Source organism: Adiantum capillus-veneris, chromosome 14, assembly GCF_014529385.1.
Source record: "Adiantum capillus-veneris isolate H3 chromosome 14, ASM1452938v2, whole genome shotgun sequence".
NCBI lineage: Eukaryota > Viridiplantae > Streptophyta > Polypodiopsida > Polypodiales > Pteridaceae > Adiantum > Adiantum capillus-veneris.
In genome coordinates, this window is record NC_140944.1 from 16,319,475 (window position 1) to 16,337,760 (window position 18,286).

An 18,286-nucleotide genomic window follows, 5' to 3' on the forward strand; every position below is an offset into this window, starting at 1 on the left:
CACACACACACACACACACACACACACACAGAGGAAGATGATATCTTGGAGAAATAGATAGAGCGCATGCTTGCTATTTATTGTCCTTTATACATGGGACTTGAAATATGCCACATAGTAACTATCTTTCTCTCTACAAAAGTTTATGCTGATATCAGGCAATCTACTCACACATGCCCACAAAACATTAGGTTTGTGCTGTGAAACCTTATTAGCTTGCCACGTGGAGAGAGAGAGAGAGAGAGAGAGAGAGAGCTTTTGAGTGATTCCAATTCCAACAGCATATAATTTCTTACGTTTTTGAGGTGCTTCGTGCCCAATTTGTCTAATTTACGAGCTCCCGTGTTGGCACAGGCCATCGCCCCTGTCACGTGCAGACCTCTTTGCAGCAAGGTGAGCACCCCTTTCATCACTTTTGCTCGCTGAATAGGGTTACGGAGACACCCCGCACCCACGCGTGCGAACACACACACACACACACACACACACACACACACACACACACACTCTGACACACTGTGCCGGTGAACGCTCTTTTCCTTACAATTTCCCAGGTTTTGGGTTGAACTGTACTATGGATCCTGAACAAGTACACATGTTTGTGAGCATCACTGGCGCCTCAGAAGAAGTGGCATTTGACAAGCTCCAGGTGTTACTTACAAAGCTTTTCTTTTTGTCTCTTTGATCATGTCAAACTTTACCCCTTTCATTGATGAAGTTTAAGTTTGTGGTGTCACATACATCTATTTGAGTATTGTGAAAATGGTGGACCCAGTCTGTCTATTTTCTATTACAGAAAACTTTACTTTGGTCTGCATATTTTCCTGTGATTCCTGAAGCCCAAACAATTGCAAATAGGATAATTTGTTATTGGAATAATTCTGTGCTTCCAGTTTCTAGGTATCTTTGCTGTTGGGTATGTGAGTTTAGTTCTTACTCTTTGCAGATGTAGGATGGATGCTTTGCATGTCTACCTTCTCTTTTTTTTGTAAATGGCTCTGTGATTTGCAGTGGAATGTGCACTGCAAATCGCGGGCTGTTTGGGGGTCTGACAAAGCTGTACGGATTTTCCGATGTTACGCTGACACGTTGACGTGGCAGACTTGTACGGATTTTCGCATTTTACATATTGCTGACGTGGCAGAGCGGTATAGATTTCTGCTTTTGTGCTGGCAGCTTTTGGGCATCTTCTTTTGGACGAGATGCTTTTGAGTTGATAGCTTTTCATAGGCCAAGGGCCTTTAAATATGTGGAGAGGGCTCAGTCTCTGGCACGCTCCCGCGTGGAGATGGAGAGTTTGGAGTACTGGCATTGTACGGAGTTCAAATAATATAAAGAAATACCGAAAGGGGCGCCAAGGTTTGGGGCCAGTGCTCTCTCGGGGTGGAACTCCGCCACTCCTTGTCTCGTGTCGTGGCATCTCTTTTAGTTCAGTTGTATTTGAAGTGCTTAAAGTTGTTCAGTCTATTCTTTCCATTGGCATGTGGTGCCCCATCCCGTGACAACATGTCTTCTTCGGTGCCATTGTCATGACACTCCAAGGTGAAGGTGGTGCTAGCAGTTGGGGAAGGTGCGCTGTGTTTTGTGCATAGAACGAGCGTGCGAAGGAGAGGTCGACATAGGGTGTTTTTACGTGTGCTAATTGGCACACCTTTCAACGCAATGTATTATTGTTTTTAGGGTACACATTATAAGGGTCACTTAAGTGACCTTAATGTGGTTCACACCCAAAGAATAAGTGAGTGTACAAATATACAGAAGAGGTGGCTAGAGGGCCTTTAGACCCAACAACCTCCCACTTAAAGGCCCGATGTGGTACCTTTAATTAACTCCCACTAAGTGTAAGCAATGCTGATGTTGTTTCTTAGCAAGACACTTGGTGAGAACATCTGCAGGGTTATCCTGTGTTTCAACCTTTGTCAGTGTGACAAGGCAATCATTCAATACCTGTCGCCCGATGTGGTACCTTTAATTAACTCCCACTAAGTGTAAGCAATGCTGATGTTGTGTCTTAGCAAGACACTTGGTGAGAACATCTGCAGGGTTATCCTGTGTTTCAACCTTTGTCAGTGTGACAAGGCAATCATTCAATACCTGTCGTATAAAATGGTACCGAACATCTACGTGTTTGGTATGAGCATGGAACATGAAATTCTTAGCCAAGCATACGGCACTTTGACTATCATAACCAAGCATTGGAGCATGAGGTGGAAGACCAAAAGTCCTTACAAGACGGCCAAGCCAAATGGCTTCTTTGGAAGTCTGTGACTGAAATATATTCAGTCTTTGTAGTGCTCAGTGCAACAATCTTCTGCAATCTTGAACACCAAGAAATAGCTCCACTAGCCAATGTAAAGACATAACCACTGGTAGACTTCCGAGTGTCAAGATCTCCTGACATGTCTGAATCACAGAATCCCTGCATTGACAATGTACCCTTGCTATAACATATGCATGTGTTCTGTGTATCTTTCAAGTATCTAAAAATGCTCTTCACTGCCTCCTAATGTGGTTTGGCAGGATTAGACATAAACCTGCTAACAACTCCCACTGCATAAGCAATGTCCAGTCGTGTAGCAACCATGGCATACTTCAAAGAATTACAGGCGGATGCATAAGGAATACCTTTCATAGCATGGGCAGCTGCATCATCTTTTGGGCAATCATGCTTGCTAAGCTTTGTGTGTGGTGGTAAAGGCACACCAAGAGGCTTAGCATCAGCCATATTAAATCTCTCAAGCACTTTCTTGATGTACTTGAGAAAGGAATTAAAGACGCTTCTTTTCATCAAAATATGTTCAATGACACCCAAATCTTTCATAAAGAAAGTTGAATTCAGCTCCTTTTTCAAAGCATTCAAAGTTTCCTTATGCTTGCCTGCATTCGGCATATCATCCACCTATAGGACTAGCACAATAAGACGACCATCAAGAGCCTTTTTAGTGTAAAGGCTGGGATGTGCATGATTGTGTTTGAACCCATGGTTGAGCATAAAAGTATCAAACTTCTTGTACCACTGTCTAAGGGCTTGTTTCAACCCATACAAGCTGCGTTTAAGTTTGCATATCAAATGCTCTTTCCCTGGAATGACGTAGCCCTCAGGCTGCTGCATGTACAGCTCCTCATCCAAGTCACCATGTAAGAAAGTAGGGATTACATCCATTTGATCCAACTCCAAATCCAAGAGAGCACATAAAGCAAACAAAACACGGAGCGTAGGCATCTTTACCACATGTGAAAAGATGTCTTGGAAGTCTATGCCTTCCTTCTGTGCATACCCTTAGCAAGTAAATGCGCTTTGTACTTGGGTTTGTTATCTACATATTTGACCTCATAAACCCTCTTATTAGGAATAGCTTTCCTACCTTTGGGCAAAGGCACAAGCTCCCATGTATTAATTGCATACAGTGATATTGCATCTCAGATTTCGTAGCAAGCTCCCACTTACTTTTGTCTTCATAAGATTGGGCATCTTTGAATCTAAGAGGCTCCCCCTCATCTGTCAACAAAATGCAATCCATAGATGGCTTGAACCTCTCTGGTTGCCTTCTAACACGTGTAGACCTTCTCACCCAATAATCTGCATTGACTGGCAATGGGTCTACATTGTGCGGAATGTGCACACCATCATTAGCTTGGCATGCTGGTTGTAAGGATTCTAGTTACTAATCCTTAACTTAAACTCATGATTAAGACTTAAGAAACTTGAACTTGACTCAGAGATAAGACTTAGAAGACTCTGTGTTTGATTGATTGATTGAATGCTTGAAATGTGTTACAAAGGCGTTCTTATATAGAAACTGAAGAGACACGATGAAGAGGCATGATAAAGTAATCGTTTCTGATACTTCGAGAATGGGTTAATCTGGCACACATACCACCTCTGGAAGAGGTTCCAACTTTGGGGTAGGAGAATCTTGTGTGTAATTTACTGGCAAAATCTTTACTGGAACTTCGTCTATATACGAGAGGAAACGGGTGGGTACATTGAATTCCTTGTCGGCCATGGTGTACACAAGAGGTGGCTGCCACAAGATCCAACGTTGTAGGAAAGGAAGCGTAGCCAGCATAGAGCGCTGCCATTTGACATTCTTCTACGATTTTTTTTCTTTTTATGTTATCAGCCCAAGAGTGCCCACACTTAGGTAATAATTTTGGGGCTTAGAAAAATTGGGTTCTTTTTTGTATAGTGTTTATAAAGTGTGTTGCCTGTCTTATGCGCAAAACAGCCAGCGATTTGTTTATTGGTTTTTCGAAGGGGCAGCCCAGCCCAGCGTTTCACACAAAGGCATCGATTTCAGTTGTGTGATTGGCAGAAGGGGGGTTGGCCGGCAAGTTTAAGCAATAAAAGTAAAGGGCATAAAACTTATATGCTGCTGGCTGATAGCGAAGAAAAATACCATGCGCTGCTGGCTTGCTTATGTAAAAACACCAGCGAAGAGGTGCGGCCCAGTGATTCAGCCAACATGCAGCCTTTGGGAAAGGGGTGCGCAAAACAGCCAGCACAAGCAAATTCAGCGCCAACGTGGACAATTGTAGCGCCAAGGGGGGTGTGGAAAGGGTGCGGGAAGGGGTACACTGTTGCAACTCTTGGGGAAAGGGTGCCACCAAAGTGAAGGGATGCCTTCTATGATGCCCTTTCGCGAAGAGGTGCCCTTTTGATGTGTAGTAGCCAGCAAAGAGAATTTTTAGTTGTAAGGTGCAACGGAAGTGAATGTTGTACTTTGCTCAAGATGAGTGCTCCGAACTGTGCTCAAGGTTCCTTTTATTTACGGAAGGGAGAGCCTTCCGTTCCTTTAGTGAGAGAGTGCAAATGATCACAAACAAAGTGGAAGAAAAATACCATGCGCAGCTGTCTTGCTTATGTAAAAACACCAGCGAAGAGGTGCAGCCCAGTGATTCAGCCAACATGCAGCCTTTGGGAAAGGGGTGCGCAAAACAGCCAGCACAAGAAAATTCAGCGCCAACGTGGACAATTGTAGCGCCAAGGGGTGTGTGGAAAGGGTGCGGGAAGGGGTACACTCTATGTTGCAACCCTTGGGGAAAGGGTGCCACCAAAGTGAAGGGATGCCTTCTATGATGCCCTTTCGCGAAGAGGTGCCCTTTTGATGTGTAGTAGCCAGCAAAGAGAATTTTTGGTTGTAAGGTGCAACTGAAGTGAATGTTGAACTTTGCTCAAGATGAGTGCTCCGAACTGTGCTCAAGGTTCCTTTTACTTACGGAAGGGAGAGCCTTCCGTTCCTTTAGTGAGAGTGCAAATGATCACAAACAAAGTGGAAGACACTGTGAATGAAGGTGCTAAGTCTGAGAGAGAGAGAGAGAGAGAGAGAGAGAGAGAGAGAGAGAGAAGAATACGACACCAGAATGTTGTCAAACCCTCCTCCGAAGGCCCCACTCTCTATGGCGAGAGCGGTCTACTATTGATTGCACAAATCTCTACAATGCTTGGACTTGCCGACGATGTCGATGACGATGAGGATGACGACGAGACGGGCTGAAATCTGCAAATCTTTATCTGCTGAAAGTTGACTCTATGCCAGTGACGATGTCGATGGCGACGATGTGACGACGACACGCTGAAAACGCAAATGCTGAAATCTGCATTTTCCGGGCTGAAATTGCAAACTACCTGGATCTGACCGTGCAGCGAGGATTTGCTGCGGGAAGGTGAGATCTGCGAGGTTTGGGGGTTCTATTGCGGAAACTGACTGCTGAAAATTGAAAACGCTGAGTCTAGGGCTGATTCCGTCGCGAAGATCTGCAAGAACGCTGAGGTTGATCTGCAAACCAAAAACGCTATGGGTTGAAATTTGTCTTTGCTGAGGAAACTGCTAACGCTAGGGCTGATCTGCTGTTGGTGGGGAATCTGCTATCACTAGGGCTGATCTGCTGTGTCTTGTGGTCGTCGGGGCTGCTCTGCAATGCAAAAACTCCAAGGGGTGATATGGAAATGAAAACGCTAGGCTCTGCTGTTGGGCAAAAATGCTAGGTTGGTCTTGGGGGGTTCTGCTGAGAAGGTGCCTGTTGAACCGAAGCTCCTGCTGCCTCTTTTGCCCATGTGCTAGTGCTAGGTTTCTTGATATACTTGCTTGTGAAAATTGCCCTACCCAGTTTCCAACAAAAGTCACTTACAAATAATAAGTGAAAAATGTCAAAAATAGGGAAAATAGGTCTATGCACTGTAAAAATGCTCCTGATGGGTTCTGATGGAAATCTGATTATCATGTGTGCAACCAGAGGATATGTATATCTAAGTGTCTGGACATGCACGGTCTGCGAACAGACTCACAAAAGTGCCAAATCACTTCTTAATCTAGGTTGACTGACTGAATTGAACCCTTGCCATGAAGTAGCTTGTCCACATGCACGTAGGGTTAGATGAGTGCAATCCTTGTCGTAGATGGGGAAGGCGGAGGGTCGGAAAAACCTCCTGGTGGGGAAAACTCTTCTTCGCCACTTCCATGCTCATCACCTCCATGCGAAGTATCCATTCCGCTTCGGGTGATCACCATCCAGTGAAGTCTTGGGTTTTTAAGTTCACTAGCAACTTGGGTTCGTGCTGGTCTTTGGGTCCTTGAGGGTCTTGAGGTTCTTGGGGGTTTTGAGGTTCTTTGGTTCTTGAGGTTCTTCTTTAGCTTGCAATCTGTGTTAGAGAAGGATCTTCTCTTCACCCGAGTTCTGCTCTTTTCCGCGGGCGCACCCCTTGCCGGCCTTGTGCTCATACCAAGGTTGCTTTTTCCCGTCTCACGCTGATTGGCCGCTAAGTGCATGGTCCACTCTCAATGAGTGAAAAGAGAACAAGGGGAGGCTGGACAAGCCCTTCTTTGTTGGGTTCCTGTCACTCTTGAAAAACACGATTAGGAATCTACACGCCCAAGAGGTCTTGGGAGTGCGACCGCTGTCGTGCGGCTCCGCTTCCATGATGAAAAAAAGCGCAAAGGAAAGCAGAAAAAGTCTATTTGAAGCTTACACATTTATTGAGCAGTGACTAGGGCTCGAGAACAAGCAAGGAAATCCAGGAAGTGTATGTTTTATGTGGTTATGAAGGCCTAAGCGTAGAGATTTCATGCTTGAAGAAAAGGTTTTACATGTGAAAAGGCTCTTAGGACATATAAGGCAACTTGGGTATAGAAAGACATGTGGTCAGTGGTAAAAAGGAAAGTGTGTGAGAGACTTCACATCTCTGCATGAGGGAGGCCGAAAAAGTCTTAGTCTGTAAAATTCTTGTAAAACAGGTTTTTGGTAAAAACAAGCCACGATGGCAGAAGAAAAACAGCGTTTTGAGCATTTTTGCATCTCACGCACAGAGGCTAATTCTGCACCGATTAGGAGATATTCAAGTTTTTGTTCTCTGCTGTATCAAGGGAGGAAACCATAAGCTTTGAGCACCTCAAATCAAAGAATCCATAACCCAAGCTGTAATCTCTTTCTGAATCATTTTCTTGGGATCTCTCTCTCTGTCGATCTTAAAGCAGTAGAGGAAGAACGAAGGAGACAACTATTATCAAGGCAAGCTCGGCAAGCCAATGAAGGCAAATTAACATGATGTAAGGAGTTTAAATAATTTAAGCAGCGGTACTGTTAATTGTCCGCTTTGGGTAATCAAGCTTCAAAATCGTGTTCAAGTTGTCAATTTTAAGCTTTGTCTACATGAATTGTGTTTACTGCAACTCTCTTCCACACACCTCTCACAGCCAGAGGCCCCGCGCCTTCCCGGCTCACCTTTCGAACACAAATCCCCCGACATCCTTGGTGAACCCGACGCGAAACGAGCCGGGGTGGGAGGTAAAGATGGAGATGCGAGAAGAGTTGATGCAGTTTATTGAAGATTTCAATTCCAATAGATTTGATAAAAATCTAATAGTTGCAGATCTGCCAAAAATATTGGGCTTAGTTCAGGGATGTTTGCAAGAAATAAAAGCTATGAAGATGAAAAAGCAGATTGATGATGTAGTGGAGATGGCACTTGATGCCGTACATGAAGAGTGTGGTATTTTTCAAGGACATGATCCAGATGGACTCCTTGCATGCTATAAAGCGGAGACGAAGAGCCGAGGAATTCCAGAAGATCGGATGATTTCGAGTTTGGAAGAAGTGGTAACCTCCGAATTTAAAGATAAGGTTCGAGAACTGGTAGAAACATATCCCACACAGTGGGACTATTTTGCAGATGGGTTTGTTCATGAAAGCTCAGATTATCGAGTTGGCAATGAAGGAGATTACCGAACGAAGCCAGATTGTTTTCTATAAAGAAGAAGGAGATCAGATGCAGTTCCTTAATTATGGTCAATTTTGGGAACATATTTCAGCAAGGAGTAAAGCCAAGGAAAATACAGCTTTGGAAGTAGCAAATTCAGCTTCAAAGAATCATATTTTGAGCAATCTAGCAAAGGTAAACAATGAATTTAATGCTCAAACAGAAATATATGATTTTTTTCCAAAGATTGCTCGCATGGAAGTTACCTCCAATAATGGTTCTAGTGAGGAGCTACATTATACAACAAGCGTTTCACAAGATGCTGCCCTTGAAATGGGCTATTCTGAAGGAGTTCATCAAGCAGATGAGCCTCTACAAGATACTAATGAAACTATCAGCACTATAGCCGAGCAGGATAATATGTTTGTTGCGGATGATTGCATCAATAAAGCTATTATATACACATTAGCTGATGAAGTGATCGAGATTGTGAACCCAACACAGGATGAGCCTGAGAATGCCAATGAACTTATGATTGCTACTAATAATATGTTTGCAGATTATGTTATCATAGAAGAAGATGCCATAATTGATGGTTTTTTGGCCAGATCTGAAGGAGATGGTTATAACATTATGGAAGAGCTTTTTGATGTGTATACCTCTTCAGAGGGGATGACATATGAGCCTTTACAATGCTATGATGGATTGCTAAGTAACATGGATGTAGATGAGGAAGCAGAGGACAACATTGATGAGTTTGAAGATTGTCTAAATCATGTCGTTTGTGAGTAGGTTATCCATGGAGATTCTACTTCTATGCTTATACAGGGATTGCAAGAGGAGGTGACTCCTACATTTCTGATGAATGTTGATATTTTGAAGAGTGATTTTCCCAAGAATGCTATGGATGAAGATTTACAAGCTAAATCTATTTTCCATGATCAAGCTAAAATTGCCAATTATGGTAGGATTTGGATGCTATTTTTTCTAATGATGCTTATGTCGGTGATGTCCTGGTTGCCAGTAATAGGGAGTCAGAATTCTTTCATGCTTTCTGGTAACGAGCTTAAGTTGCCAAAAGTTTATGGGATGTGGATGCTGCACTATGCTTCAGGTGATGCTCTAGTATATTGTGGGGCCCATCAATGCTATGTGATCTTCAAGGTATTTGATCCAGGAGATTCTAAGGATCTTCAAAAGCAAGTTCAATACGGATGGTTACTTGTGGATATGCATTTTGATTGCATGCTATTTGATCCAGGAATAGTGCACCTACACCAGAAATGTTTAATGTTGATTGATACAGGAAATGTATGCTCATGTGGATATTATGCTGCTCCACTATTGGGACAATTTCTTATTATCTCATTTGATCCGGGGGGCTACTAAATTGCAACTTGCAGATTCAAGGATATCAATTATTTTCTTGTAGCAGGTTACTTGGCACTAGGTTTTGTTTTTGGATTTATGCTATAAAGAAAGGAGTTTTGGGTTTTGTGTTCAATAATCTTACATGGCTAACTTCCAGTTAACATATTTGGACAATTGATGAAGTATCTTCACATCTTTTGAGTTGGTTCTACAACCAGAACTTGAAGTAAAGGGTTTGATGGCCATTCCGTGTACTTGAGCTTGATAGGGTTCCCTAAAGTGAGCTTGATGGTCAAGCCGTGTGCATCATTGACTGGAGCACTTGAGTCTAGCGGGGTTCACTAAGCAGGTTTTTCATAATTAAATGCTTTGGAGACACGACATATATGGCTCAAAGATTTGCGATGGACAGCTACCAAATAATTGAGCTAGACCATTGATGATATGGTTTAAGCTTTATTTTGTTTTACATGTACTTACCAGTTATGTGATCTTGATGGCAAGGAGCTTAAGGTGATTATAGCAGATATAGATTGAAGACCGGTTGGCACAGACCGGAGGCTGTGCAGGTTCAGAGGGGATGGATGTCGTGCGGCTCCGCATCCATGATGAAAAAAAGCGCAAAGGAAAGCAGAAAAAGTCTATTTGAAGCTTACACATTTATTGAGCAGTGACCATGGCTTGAGAACAAGAAAGGAAATCCAGGAAGTGTATGTTTTATGTGGTTATGAAAGCCTAAGCGTAGAGATTTCATGCTTGAAGAAAAGGTTTTACATGTGAAAAGGCTCTTAGGACATATAAGGCAACTTGGGTAGAGAAAGACATGTGGTCAGTGGTAAAAAGGAAAGTGTGTGAGAGACTTCACATCTCTGCATGAGGGAGGCCGAAAAAGTCTTAATTTGTAAATTTTTTGTAAAACAGGTTTTTGGTAAAAATAGGCCGCGGTGGCAGAAGAAAAACAGCGTTTTGAGCATTTTTGCATCTCGCGCACAGAGGCTAATTCTGCACCGATTAGGAGATATTCAAGTTTTCACTCTCTGCTATATCAGGGGAGGAAGCCATAAGCTTTGAGACTCTTAACTCTTTTTCCAAGCTTCCATAGCCCACTCTAATCTAAGCTTCCATAGCCACTCTAATCAAAGAATCCATAACCCAAGCTGTAATCTCTTTCTGAATCATTTTCCTCGGATCTCTCTCTCTCTCTCTCTCGATCTTAAAGCAGCAGAGGAAGAACAAAGGAGACAACTATTATCAAGGCAAGCTCGGCAAGCCAATGAATGCAAATTAACATGATATAAGGAGTTTAAATAATTTAAGTAGCGGTACTGTTAATTGTCCGCTTTGGGTAATCAAGCTTCAGAATCGTGTTCAAGTTGTCAATTTTAAGCTTTGTCTACATTAACTGTGTTTACTACAACTCTCTTCCACACACCTCTCACAGCTCACCTTTCGAACACAAATCCCTCGACACCGCAACAAGCAAGAAAATTTTGTGGTTCTTTCCTTGAGTGATATAGAACACTGCCAAAGCTCTGATACCAATGTAAGGTGCAGCGGAAGTGAATGTTGAACTTTGCTCAAGATGAGTGCTCCGAATTGTGCTCAGGGTTCCTTTGACTTACGGAAGGGAGAGCCTTCCGTTCCTTTAGTGAGAGAGTGCAAATGATCACAAACAAAGTGGAAGACATTGTGAATGAAGGTGCTAAGACTGCGAGATAGAGAGAAGAATACGACACAAGAAAGTTGTCAAACCCTCCTGCGAAGGCCCCACTCTCTATGGCGAGAGCGGACTACTATTGATTGCACAGATCTCTACAATGCTTGGACTTGCTGACAATGTTGATGACGACGAGACAGGCTAAAATGTGAAAATGCTAAGGGCTGAAATCTGCAAATCTTTATTAGTTGAATTTTGACTCTATGTCGGTGACGATGTCGATGGCGACGACGACGTGCTGAGCATGCAGATGCTGAAATTTGCGTTTTTCGGGCTGAAACTGCAAACTACGTCGGATCTGATCGTGCGGCGAGGATCTGTTGCGGGAAGGTGAGATCTGCGAGGTTTGGGGGTTCTACTGCGGAAACTGACTATTGAAAACTGAAAACCTTGAGTCTAGGGCTGATTCCGTCGCGAAGATCTGCAAAAACGTTGAGGTTGATTTGCAAACCAAAAACGCTATGGGCTGGAATGTGTCTTTGCTGAGGAAACTGCTAACGCTAGGGCTGATTTGCTGTCGCTGGGGAATCTGCTATCGATAGGGCTGATCTGCTTTGTCTTGTGGTCGCCAGGCTGCTCTGCAATGCAAAAACGCCAAGGGCTGATCTGGAAATGAAAATGCTAGGCTCTGCTGTTGGGCAAAAACGCTAGGTTGGTCTTGGGGAGTCCTGCTGAGAAGGTGCCCGTTGAACCGAAGCTCCTGCTGCCTCTTCTGCCCTTAAGTGCTAGCGTAGGTTTCTTGATATACTTTCTTGTGAAAATTGCCCTACCCAGTTTCCGACAAAAGTCACTTAAAAATAATAAGTGAAAAATGTCAAAAATAGGGAAAATACGTCTATGCACTGTAAAAATGCTCCTGATGGGTTCTGATGGAAATCTAATGATCATGCTGTGTGCAAACAAAAGATATGCATCTAATCTAAGTGTTTGGACTTGCACGGTCTGCGAACAGACTCACAAAAGTACCAGATTACTTCTTAATCTAGGCTGACTCACTGAACTGAACCCTTGCCATGAAGTAGCTTGTCCACGTGTACATAGGGTTAGATGTGTCACGTGACATTAGTAGCCGGCAAAGGAAGATTCATGCAAGTGCTGGGAAAAGGCACCAATTTACGAGTCTCTTGGTGAAGGGGTGCCGCCACTGTGAAGGGGTATTTGCATGGCTGAACTATTGACCATTCGTGTGAAGGGGTGCGAGAGCGAGCACGAAGGGGTACAACCCGATGCAACGGCACACGAAGAGTTCCCAGTAGGGGATTTCCACACATTTACCGTGTACGTGGCATGTCACAAACTGTTGACGTGTCAAAGCCGTGAAGAATGGAGCCAACTTGGAGATGCTGGTCGAGGGGCCTAAGCCCTAAGAAGAACAAGTAACATACGAAGTCTTGCCAACTTATTGGGACCCCGTTCGATGGGGCCCCAAGTGACATAAAGGATTAAAATAAAGCAGGATCCGCACACATGCGTAGCAGTTGGTGATGTGGCAGTTTCTGGATTTTTCGTTGACAGTGTTGACGTGGCAGATTTTCAAAACGCGATGACAGTTCTAACGTGGCAGTTCTACGGAATTCCGTGATTTACGTTGGCAGCCTTTGGGCATTGCTTTTGAAACAAAAGCTTTTGAGTTTGAAGGCTTAACATGGAAACTGCTTTTCATAGCCCAAGGGCCTTTAAATATGTGCTAAGGGCTCGTTCTTTGGCATGCTTCCTAGAGAAGGTGCAGAGTCTGGAGTACCGGCTTGTACTGTGTTGATGCAATATAAAGAAATACCGAAACGGGCGCCAAGGTTTGGGGCCAATACTCTCTGCGGTGGAATTTCGCCGCTCCGTGTCGCGTGTCATCTCTCTCTGTCTCTTTCAGTTCAGTTGTTATTGAAGTGCTAAAAGTCTGTTCAGTCTGTTCTTTTCTATTACAAGGTGGTGCCCGTCTGGTGACAGTGGTATCAGAGCATCAGGTGTGTGCTTTTTTGAAAGCATACCGGTCCTACCAAAGAGCAGATAGAGCAAATTGACGCTTCCAAAAGTCTACTGGAATTTTATTTGAAGTATCTTCTAGTCCCGATCCCGGACTTATTAGCCACTCCCACCCTTCATACATCGCACATCAGGCGCGCTCCCGTCTTCACCGCTCATGTCTTACAGGGCATAAGCCATAAAGATCACTTGCAAGAGAAGGATCCAAGATTTGTTTCGAGTTGCTGTTTTTCTCAGAGGCAGTGCCATGCAGATATTGATGTCTATAGCTACCAAGCCGCACACTTCCAAGGACTTGGCAAGCTTTCAATGTAATTTTTGCTCGAAGTTATATGGTTTCTGACATCTTCCTTCGGATCGCAACTTCTGGTCAAAAGGGGTATCCTGAAATGCTTGCCACGGAAACCCTTGTAGATTATATCTTGAAATTTCTCGACATCTCTCAGTAGATGTCTCTTCTCGAGCTGATAACCTTGGAGGTCCAGTGTGGTTGCTATGTCTTTGGACTACCATTGCTGCCAGAGGAACACTGTCTGTCCAAGAGCTGATGGACCATGCTGTGGTCGGCTACGACCTTATGGAAATCTAATCCTAATTTTTGGTGCAGGTTTCAGGATGGAAAGCAAGTCGACTTTTCGAGCTAGACTGACATCGAGATTGCTTTTCAAGTTTGAATTTTGTTTGAGAACTTGTTTGGTGATCCTGTTTGAAATTTGTTTGAAATGGATGGTATCTGTTTTGAACTTGTTTTGGTGCCGATTTGAAATGTTTGACTCTGGTTTCAATACTGGTTTCATTAATTGGTGATTTTACTTCCGGGGAGTAGTGACAAATGATGTTTGAGAATGCTTGCTCATTCATACTCATGGCCCGGACCTTTGTGGTTATGTGTCCGGGGGGGGGGGGGTTATTGAGTGATTGAAAAGTGTTGTTTTTACTCATGGCTCGGATCCTTGTGGTTATTTACGGGGGGAGTATTGTTGTTGTTACTCATGGCCCGGACGTGCATGGTTATTTACAGGGGGAGTATTAGGAAGTCTGAGCAGTGGTTACTCTCAGCACCTCCGAACGACGCAGGCTCCGGTCTGGGGGGCGTTTGGTTGTAAAAGGCCTCTGTATCTCATGGCCCGGACCTTTTTAGGTTATTTGCGGGAGGGGTGATGAGGGAGTCGTTGAACAGCTCATGGCCCGGACCTCGATGGTTATTTGCGGGGGGAGTGCTCATTGGGGGCTTTATGTTTCTATGTCTTGTAACATGCATATGTGAGCATTTGTGTTGCATTGTGATGTGCCAACCATTGAATATTCCTAATTGCATGAGAGTGCCTGGGTATGTAATTTTAGTGCATCAAGACACCCGTGGAAGATCAGTGCGGTCTGGGTGTCAGCTAATTTTACTACGCCGGAGTATCAAGAGTTCCGATTTGGATGAAAGGAGAAGCCAACTCCTTGATCAAAAGAGCCGAAAGGAGAAGCTAACTCCTTAACAAAAAGTGTAAATTGATTGTTCCTCGGAATGACCCTTGGAAATTTTTTGAGCTACCTTGAGTTGTTTTGCAGATATGCTGTAATCGCGGACGATTACTCTCTTTCAAGAAGGGGAGATGGCACAAATTGTTGACGTGTCAAAGCCCTGAAGAATGGAGCCAACTTGCAGATGCCGGCCGAGGCGCCTAAACCCTAAGAACAAGTAGCAGCAAAAGAAGTCCTACCAACTTATGGGGATCCCGTCCGATGGGGCCCCAAGTGACAAAGGATTAAAATAAAGCAGGACCCGCACACATACGTAGCAGTTGGTGACGTGGCAGTTTTCGGATTTTCCGCTGACAGTGTTGACGTGGAAGATTTCCACAAAACGCGCTGACAGTGCTAACGTGGTGTAAGGTGCAACGGAATGAATGTTTGAACTTTGCTCAAGATGAGTGCTCCGAACTGTGCTCAAGGTTCCTTTTGTTCTTATGGAAGAGAGAGCCTTCCGTTCTTAATGATAGAGTGCAATGATCACAACAAAGTGAATGGACGCTGTGCGTGCAAGTGTATGAGACTGAGAGATAGAGAGAGAAGAGAGAAGAGAAGACGACACCAGAGACGTAAAACCCTCCTCCGAAGGCCCCACTCTCTATGGCCACTCTCTATGGCGAGAGCGGTCTACTTATGATTGCACAAATCTCTACAATGCTTGGAGTTGCCGACGATGTCGACGACGATGAGGATGACGACGAGACGGGCTGAAATCTGAGAATGCTAAGGGCTGAAATCTGCAAATCTTTATCTGCTGAATTCTGACTCTATGTCGGTGACGATGTCGATGGCTACGATGCGACGACGATGCGCTGAAAACGCAGATGCTGAAATCTGCGTTTTCCGGGCTGAAACTGTAAACCTTGCGGAAACTGACCGTGCGACGAGGAACTGTTGCGGGAAGGTGAGATCTGTGAGGTTCGGGACTTGATCTGTGGTGTCTAAGGGCTGAAAACTGAAAACGCTGGTGACTCTTGATTATCCGTCGCGGTAAATCTGCAAAACGCTGGGGCTGATCTGCAAATCAAAACGCTAGGGCTGAAAATGGCTTTGCTGTCGCCGGATGGCCTGCAACTGCAAAACGCTAGGTCTCTTGATGAGTCTTCTGTCGCCAAGGATCTGCAAAAGCAAAAACGCTGGTTGATCTGGTCCAGAAACGCTAGGTGGTTGCTGTGGAGCAAAAACGCTAGGGCTTGGGGTTCTGCTGAGAAGTTGCCTGTTGAGCAATGGTGCTCCTGCTGCCTCTTCTGCCAATTAGTGCTAGTCTAGGTTTGCTTATATACAAACTTACTCAATTTGCCCTATCTACTTTCCAACAAAAGTCACTTAAAAATAATAAGAGAAAAATGTCAAAAATAGGGAAAATAGGCTAAATGCACTGGAAAATTCCCTTGATGGATTTTGATGGATTCTGATGGGAATGCTTATGATCATGCTGTGTGCAACCAGAGGATATGCATCTACACTAAGTGTCTGGACATGCACGGCTTGCGAACAGACTCACAAAAGTGCCAGATCACTTCTAAATCTAGACTGACTCGACTGACTGAACCCTTGTCGTGCTGTAGCTTGTCCACGGACACATAGGGTTGGATGTGTCACGTGACATCCCCTCCTTTTCAAAGTGAGGTACTGGTACCGAACTGTATGGCGTCGAGGGAGATCGCCAATAGCATCCGGAATCCTGGAAGGGACTCTTCGCCGGCCCACTCTGATGTGTGGGTCGTGCGGTACTTGAACTTCATTAAGGTCTGCAACGCTTGCTTCTGTGGGCTGCGCCAAAAGCGACACAAAGTCTTCTGTGGCTCCTTCAATGCTTCAACTTTGTCTAGAGTCATGCTTCGTTCTTCTTTAAGAATCTCCATGGTTGAAAATTCCTGAAACCATTTCCAACACAAAACCATGAACATACCTATTTCACGTAAAGTGAGTGGAAAAAATCTTGTCTTCCTCAAAGACTGTGCATGCAATGTAGATGAACAACGAGACGGATTGCTAAACCGTTCACCACACACACGCAAACAATGAGATCGAATCTTTCTCTTATGATCTAAAGCAATCAACTGTGGCAATTCACAACGGAATTGCCCATGCTTGGTGCTCATACTTTCATGTGCTCTTTCTACGATTGTGTCGTGCCAAGGAAGAGACATGGAATGTGACTCCCTTGAATGCATACTTTTCAGCTTTTCATGAATAAACCGCATACATCCGTGCTCATTCATGAGTGAAACGTGCTCAACGTACAATATGTCATGCCTAGGAAAAGGAATCACATAAAGACGGTGACTAAAATACAAGAAACGATCACGAATGAAACACTCGTACAATGCGTGTTGACTAATCATGCGAACACATAGTACTTCCTGTGAGGGTTCTTTGGACCGAGGCTCGAGAGCCAAGATCGGTACTTCCTGAAGGGGTTCTTTGAACCTTGACTCGAGAGGCAAGATCAGTTCTTCGTGATTGATCATCTCTGCAACGAGGCTAGCTTCACTAGAGAAAGTATTAACTAACACATCATCCTTGTGAGAAATCACATCTTGATCATGCAAATCATCATGCTTGTGAGAAATCACATCTTGATCATGCAAATCATCATGCTTGTGAGAAATCACATCTTGATCATGCAAATCATCATGCTTGTCATTGTCATCCAAATCATCATGCAAATCATTGGCATTCAAATCATCATGCTTATCATTGTCATTCAAATCATCATGCTTGTCATTGTCATCCAAATCATCATGCAAATCATTGGCATTCAAATCATCATGCTTATCATTGTCATTTAAATCATCATCATGCAAATCATGTGTGTCATGCTTGGGAGAAGAAGGGAGTGAGAGAGTCTCCTTTTCCCGAATCTCTTGCATCTGTGCTTGAACTTGAGAAAAGAGTCGCAAGAATTCCTCCTTGTGTTGGTCGCTCTTTTCTTTGATGGCTTTGTTCTCGCGATCAAATTCTGTTTGTCTTGCTTTGTTCTCTGCTTGTCTTTCTGCGCGCTCGCGATCCAATTTGGCTTGTCGTTCTTTGGCTTCCAAGCGTGCTTGCTCGCGCTCACGCGCTATGCTGCCATTCTTTCTTGGTGTTCGTGCTCCATTTTTGCTTTTCTTTCTGCTCTTTTTGCTTCGCGTTCGAACTTCCTTTCCATAAACATCTGCTCCAACTTCTCCATAGGAGTTAGTGCAATCCTGGACGTAGATGGGGAAGGGGGAGGGTTGGAAAAACCTCCTGGTGGGGAAAATTCTTCTTTGCCTCTCTCATGCTCATCACCTCCAAGCGAAGTATCCATGCCGCTTCGAGTGATGACCATTCTGAAGTCATGGGTTCTTGTGGGTTCTTAAGTTCACGAGGAACTTGGGTTCTTGCGGGTTCTTGAGGGTCTTTGGTTCTTGAGGGTTTTCTTTCGGTTGCAATTTGTGTTCGAGAAGGATCTTCTCTTCACCCGAGTTCTGCTCTTTTCCACGGGCGCACCCCTTGGCGGCCTTGCGCTCACA

General features: G+C 44.2%; 1 protein-coding gene across 1 annotated transcript in view; it reads left to right on the plus strand.

The window, feature by feature from the left end:
• The first annotated feature begins 244 nt into the window (after window positions 1-244).
• LOC147441962 (plant UBX domain-containing protein 8-like) overlaps window positions 245-18,286 on the plus strand; it is a 45,077-nt gene continuing 27,035 nt past the window's right edge. Inside the window, exons 1-2 of the mRNA XM_086528349.1 lie at window positions 245-393; window positions 555-649. Coding sequence (XP_086384475.1) covers window positions 575-649 — 75 coding nt within the window. The 5' untranslated portion in view covers window positions 245-393; window positions 555-574. The remainder of the gene's footprint in view (window positions 394-554; window positions 650-18,286) is intronic.